The following is a 7500-nucleotide window of genomic DNA, read 5'->3' on the forward strand; positions in this document are numbered from 1 at the left end:
ATGTGTCTCTCCCTGTTGTTTTCATGGCCTTTGTTTGATATGAATCAGCATTTCCAAAGGTTTCTGTGGTTTTCTGTTATATTTGTTTGTTTCCTAATGGGCATCCCAAATGGCACCCTATTCCCTATACAGAGCCATAGGGCCTGGTCTAAAGTAGTGCACTACATAGGGAATAGGGTGCCATAGGGCCTGGTCTAAATTAGTGTACTATATAGGGACTAGGGTGCCATTTGGGATGCATTTAATGTGATATAGCCACATCCTACAGTGCTGAATAGATGTGTTTGTTTGCAGGGTAATGAACACAGTTGAAGTCGGAGGTTTACATACACTTAGGTTGGAGTCATTAAAACTCGTTGTTCAACCACTCCACAAATGTATTGTTAAACAAACTATAGTTTTGGCAAGTCAGTTAGGGCATGTACTTTGTGCATGACACCGGTCATTTCTACAACAATTGTTTACAGACTGATTATTTCACTTATAATTCACTGTATCACAATTCCAGTGGGTCAAAAGTTGACATACACTAAATTGACTAAGTTGTCTTTGAACTGCTTGGAAAATTCCAGAAAATTATGTCTTGGCTTCACAAGTTTCTGATAGGGTAATTTACGTAATTTGAGACAATTGGAGGTGTACCTGCGGATGTATTTCAAGGCCTACCTTCAAACTCAGTGCCTCTTTGCATGACATCATTGGGAAATCAAAATAAATCAGCCAAGACCTCAGAAATAAAATCGTAGACCTCCTCAAGCCTGATTCATCCTTGGGAGCAATTTCCAAACTCCTGAAGGTACCACTTTCATCTGTACAAACAATAGTATGCAAGTATAAACACCATGGGACCACGCAGCCGCCATACCGCTCAGGAAGGAGACGCGTTCTGTCTCCTAGAGATGAACGTACTTTGGTGCGAAAAGTGCAAATCAATCCCAGAACAACAGCAAAGGACCTTGTGAAGATGCTGGAGGAAACAGGTACAAAAGTATCTATATCCACAGTAAAACGAGTCCTATATCGACATAACCTGAAAGGCCACTCAGCAAGGAAGAAGCCACTGCTCCAAAACCGCCATAAAAAAGCCAGACTACGGTTTGCAACTGCACATGGGGACAAAGATTGTACTTTTTGAAGAAATGTCCTCTGGTCTGATTGAACTATTTGGCCTTAATTACCATCGTTATGTTTGGAGGAAAAAGGGGGATGCTTGCAAGCCAAAGAACACCATCCCAACCGTGAAGCGCAGGGGTGGCAGCATCATGTTGTGGGGTGCTTTGCTGCAGGAGGGACTGGTGCACTTCACAAAATAGATGGCATGATGAGGAAGGAAAATGATGTGGATATATTGAAGCAACATCTCAAGACATCAGTCAGGAAGTTACAGCTTGGTCGCAAATGGGTCTTCAAAATGGACAATGATCCCAAGTGTACTTCCAAAGGTGTGTCAAAATGGCTTAAGGACAACAAAGTCAAGGTATTGGAGTGGCCATCACAAAGCCCTGACCTCAATCCCATAGAACATTTGTGGGCAGAACTGAAAAAGCGTGTGTAAGCAAGGAGGCCTACAAACCTGACTCAGTTACACCAGCTCTGTCGGGAGGAATGGGCCAAAATTCACCCAATTTATTCTGGGAAGCTTGTGGAAGGTTACCCACACCTTGACAAACGTTTCATTTGACCCAAGTTAAACAATTTAAAGGCAACGCTGCCAAATACGAACTGAGTGTATGTAAACTTCTGACCCACTGGGAATGTGATGAAAGAAATAAAAGCTGAATCAAATCATTCTCTCTACTATTATTCTGACATTTCACATTCTTAAAATAAAGTGGTGATCCTAATTGACCTAAGACAGGGAATTTTTATTCGGATTAAATGTCAGGAATTGTGAAAAACCGAGTTTAAATGTATGTGGCTAAGGTGTATGTAAACTTCCGACTTTAACTGTACATTTATATTTTATCTTGCAGGGTAATGTATACATTAATATTTTATCTTGCAGGGTAATGTATACATTAGTATTTTCTCGTGCAGGGTAATGTATACATTAGTATTTTCTCTTGCAGGGTAATGTATACATTAGTATTTTATCTTGCAGGGTAATGTATACATTAGTATTTTATCTTGCAGGGTAATGTATACATATATATTTTATCTTGCAGGGTAATGAATACATATATATTTTATCTTGCAGGGTAATGTATACATATATATTTTATCTTGCAGGATAATGAATACATATATATTTTATCTTGCAGGGTAATGTATACATATATATTTTATCTTGCAGGGTAATGTATACATATATATTTTATCTTGCAGGGTAATGTATACATTATTATTTTATCTTGCAGGGTAATGTATACATGTATATTTTCTCTTGCAGGGTAATGTATACATTAGTATTTTCTCTTGCAGGGTAATGTATACATGTATATTTTCTCTTGCAGGGTAATGTATACATTAATATTTTATCTTGCAGGGTAATGTATACATTAATATTTTATCTTGCAGGGTAATGTATACATTAATATTTTATCTTGCAGGGTAATGTATACATATATATTTTCTCTTGCAGGGTAATGAATACATGTATATTTTATCTTGCAGGGTAATGAATACATTAATATTTTCTCTTGCAGGGTAATGAATACATAACGTGTATGCCAGGGCCCGTCAGACGATGGAATTACCCCGTACCTCTGTGCTTAGGTAATGTATTCATTCTATACAAGTCGTCTTTATTATGGTAATGTTTATATGTTTACTGTATAGAAGTTCATAGTGTTCTGGGATGAGATTAACCATCCATATCTACCATCACACCTGCATGAACCATCACAGACATTTCTGCCATCACTATGACTACGGTACCTCATTACAATATCAATTCAGAGGAAAGAAACATTTTACGTTTTTGGATGTAACTGTATCTATATCCACGGCAACCAATCAGTCAGAATGTATCTATATCCACGGCAACCAATCAGTCAGAATGTATCCATATCCACGGCAACCAATCAGCCAGAATTTATCCATATTCACGGCAACCAATCAGTCAGAATGTATCTACATCCACAGCAACCAATCAGTCACAATGTATCTACATCCACGGCAACCAATCAGTCAGAATGTATCTATATCCACGGCAACTAATCAGTCAGAATTTATCCATATCCACGGCAACCAATCAGTCACAATGTATCTATATCCACGGCAACCAATCAGTCACAATGTATCTACATCCACGGCAACCAATCAGTCAGAATGTATCTATATCCACGGCAACTAATCAGTCAGAATGTATCTATATCCACGGCAACCAATCAGTCACAATGTATCTATATCCACGGCAACCAATCAGTCACAATGTATCTACATCCACGGCAACCAATCAGTCAGAATGTATCTATATCCACGGCAACTAATCAGTCAGAATTTATCCATATCCACGGCAACCAATCAGTCACAATGTATCTATATCCAGGGCAACCAATCAGTCAGAATGAATCTATATCCACGGCAACCAATCAGTCACAATGTATCTATATCCACGGCAACCAATCAGTCACAATGTATCTATATCCACGGCAGCCAATCAGTCAGAATGTATCTATATCCACGGCAACCAATCAGTCAGAATGTATCTATATCCACGGCAGCCAATCAGTCAGAATGTATCTATATCCACGGCAACCAATCAGTCAGAATGTGTCTCTTTTTGTATTAGTTGATTTCCCTGATGAGTCTTAGTGGAGCCTGTTTAGTTCTGCTGTACTGATTGGTAGGATGACTTCTAGGATTGGAGAGGAGTCCTCTCTGCTATACTGCTGATTGGTAGGATGACTTCTAGGATTGGAGAGCAGTCCTCTCTGCTATACTGCTGATTGGTAGGATGACTTCTAGGATTGGAGAGGAGTCCTCTCTGCTATACTGCTGATTGGTAGGATGACTTCTAGGATCGGAGAGCAGTCCTCTCTGCTATACTGCTGATTGGTAGGATGACTTCTAGGATTGGAGAGCTGTCCTCTCTGCTATACTGCTGATTGGTAGGATGACTTCTAGGATTGGAGAGCTGTCCTCTCTGCTGTACTGCTGATTGGTAGGATGACTTCTAGGATTGGAGAGCTGTCCTCTCTGCTATACTGCTGATTGGTAGGATGACTTCTAGGATTGGAGAGCAGTCCTCTCTGCTATACTGCTGATTGGTAGGATGACTTCTAGGATTGGAGAGAAGTCCTCCCTGCTATACTACTGATTGGTAGGATGACTTCTAGGATTGGAGAGCAGTCCTCTCTGCTATACTGCTGATTGGTAGGATGACTTCTAGGATTGGAGAGAAGTCCTCCCTGCTATACTACTGATTGGTAGGATGACTTCTAGGATTGGAGAGCAGTCCTCTCTGCTATACTGCTGATTGGTAGGATGACTTCTAGGATTGGAGAGGAGTCCTCTCTGCTATACTGCTGATTGGTAGGATGACTTCTAGGATTGGAGAGCAGTCCTCTCTGCTATACTGCTGATTGGTAGGATGACTTCTAGGATTGGAGAGCAGTCCTCTCTGCTATACTGCTGATTGGTAGGATGACTTCTAGGATTGGAGAGCTGTCCTCTCTGCTATACTGCTGATTGGTAGGATGACTTCTAGGATTGGAGAGAAGTCCTCCCTGCTATACTACTGATTGGTAGGATGACTTCTAGGATTGGAGAGCTGTCCTCTCTGCTATACTGCTGATTGGTAGGATGACTTCTAGGATTGGAGAGCTGTCCTCTCTGCTATACTGCTGATTGGTAGGATGACTTCTAGGATTGGAGAGCTGTCCTCTCTGCTATACTGCTGATTGGTAGGATGACTTCTAGGATTGGAGAGCTGTCCTCTCTGCTATACTGCTGATTGGTAGGATGACTTCTAGGATTGGAGAGCTGTCCTCTCTGCTATACTGCTGATTGGTAGGATGACTTCTAGGATTGGAGAGCTGTCCTCTCTGCTGTACTGATTGGTAGGATGACTTCTAGGATTGGAGAGCTGTCCTCTCTGCTGTACTGATTGGTAAGATGACTTCTAGGATTGGAGAGAAGTCCTCCCTGCTATACTACTGATTGGTAGGATGACTTCTAGGATTGGAGAGCAGTCTTCTCTGCTATACTGCTGATTGGTAGGATGACTTCTAGGATTGGAGAGAAGTCCTCCCTGCTATACTACTGATTGGTAGGATGACTTCTAGGATTGGAGAGCAGTCCTCTCTGCTATACTGCTGATTGGTAGGATGACTTCTAGGATTGGAGAGCTGTCCTCTCTGCTATACTGCTGATTGGTAGGATGACTTCTAGGATTGGAGAGCAGTCCTCTCTGCTATACTGCTGATTGGTAGGATGACTTCTAGGATTGGAGAGCTGTCCTCTCTGCTATACTGCTGATTGGTAGGATGACTTCTAGGATTGGAGAGCTGTCCTCTCTGCTATACTGCTGATTGGTAGGATGACTTCTAGGATTGGAGAGAAGTCCTCCCTGCTATACTACTGATTGGTAGGATGACTTCTAGGATTGGAGAGCAGTCCTCTCTGCTATACTGCTGATTGGTAGGATGACTTCTAGGATTGGAGAGGAGTCCTCTCTGCTATACTGCTGATTGGTAGGATGACTTCTAGGATTGGAGAGCAGTCCTCTCTGCTATACTGCTGATTGGTAGGATGACTTCTAGGATTGGAGAGCAGTCCTCTCTGCTATACTGCTGATTGGTAGGATGACTTCTAGGATTGGAGAGCTGTCCTCTCTGCTATACTGCTGATTGGTAGGATGACTTCTAGGATTGGAGAGAAGTCCTCCCTGCTATACTACTGATTGGTAGGATGACTTCTAGGATTGGAGAGCTGTCCTCTCTGCTATACTGCTGATTGGTAGGATGACTTCTAGGATTGGAGAGCTGTCCTCTCTGCTATACTGCTGATTGGTAGGATGACTTCTAGGATTGGAGAGCTGTCCTCTCTGCTATACTGCTGATTGGTAGGATGACTTCTAGGATTGGAGAGCTGTCCTCTCTGCTATACTGCTGATTGGTAGGATGACTTCTAGGATTGGAGAGCTGTCCTCTCTGCTATACTGCTGATTGGTAGGATGACTTCTAGGATTGGAGAGCTGTCCTCTCTGCTGTACTGATTGGTAGGATGACTTCTAGGATTGGAGAGCTGTCCTCTCTGCTGTACTGATTGGTAAGATGACTTCTAGGATTGGAGAGAAGTCCTCCCTGCTATACTACTGATTGGTAGGATGACTTCTAGGATTGGAGAGCAGTCTTCTCTGCTATACTGCTGATTGGTAGGATGACTTCTAGGATTGGAGAGAAGTCCTCCCTGCTATACTACTGATTGGTAGGATGACTTCTAGGATTGGAGAGCAGTCCTCTCTGCTATACTGCTGATTGGTAGGATGACTTCTAGGATTGGAGAGCTGTCCTCTCTGCTATACTGCTGATTGGTAGGATGACTTCTAGGATTGGAGAGCAGTCCTCTCTGCTATACTGCTGATTGGTAGGATGACTTCTAGGATTGGAGAGCTGTCCTCTCTGCTATACTGCTGATTGGTAGGATGACTTCTAGGATTGGAGAGCAGTCCTCTCTGCTATACTGCTGATTGGTAGGATGACTTCTAGGATTGGAGAGAAGTCCTCCCTGCTATACTGCTGATTGGTAGGATGACTTCTATGATTGGAGAGCAGTCCAAATCAAAAATCAAATCAAATAAATGTTTATTGGTCACATACACATGTTTAGCAGATGTTATTGGTCCATACACATGTTTAGCAGATGTTATTGGTCACATACACATGTTTAGCAGATGTTATTGCGGGTGTAGTGAAATGCTTATGTTCTTATCTCCAACAGTGCAGTACTATCTAACAATTCACAACAATACACACACATCGCAAAGTAAAAGAATGTCCGGAGTATATATATATATATATATATATATGCTTAAATGAAGGTTCAGTAAAATACAATTTAAATTAATTAACATACACTATATACTATACATATATATGTGATTTGATGTATAGACATTATGGACTGTATGTGGATAGAATATCTAGTATATCTGAAGAATACGTAGGAGAGAATAGTATATATTCAGCTAAACGTCACAAATAGACGCTCATCAATAAACCGTCGAGTTTACAGGGAAACAATGAGATCTTGTTATTGATGAACTGTATATAAAACACACACACACACACAATGACTCACACACACGCCTGGGCACACACAAACACACACACACACACACGCACACACACACACCACTTCTCTCTCCCCCTCTCTGAGCAACATGTCTTCTCCTTGGTGTTTACAGCTCAGTGCGGAGGCTCTATGACAGACTTCAGTGGTGTGATCCTGAGTCCAGGCTTCCCAGGGAATTACCTCAGCAGTCTGGACTGTAGCTGGAGCGTACAGCTCCCCGTAGGCTTCGGTCTGTCTTCTCTACTGTTGCTACTGTTGTTT

The 7500-nt window shown here is 41.8% G+C and overlaps 1 protein-coding gene across 2 annotated transcripts in view; it reads left to right on the forward strand.

Annotated features, from left to right (window-relative positions):
• The window catches only part of LOC110512917 (CUB and sushi domain-containing protein 3), a 522509-nt gene that overhangs the window by 351794 nt on the left and 163215 nt on the right, over positions 1 to 7500 (forward strand). For both annotated transcript variants that reach the window (XM_090215889.1, XM_090215891.1), the window contains exons 40-41: positions 2646 to 2715; positions 7352 to 7468. In XM_090215889.1, the coding sequence (XP_090072015.1) occupies positions 2646 to 2715; positions 7352 to 7468 (187 nt within the window). The remainder of the gene's footprint in view (positions 1 to 2645; positions 2716 to 7351; positions 7469 to 7500) is intronic.

Source organism: Oncorhynchus mykiss, chromosome 2, assembly GCF_057628025.1.
Source record: "Oncorhynchus mykiss isolate SJ-2025 chromosome 2, ASM5762802v1, whole genome shotgun sequence".
Classification (NCBI taxonomy): Eukaryota; Metazoa; Chordata; class Actinopteri; order Salmoniformes; family Salmonidae; genus Oncorhynchus; species Oncorhynchus mykiss.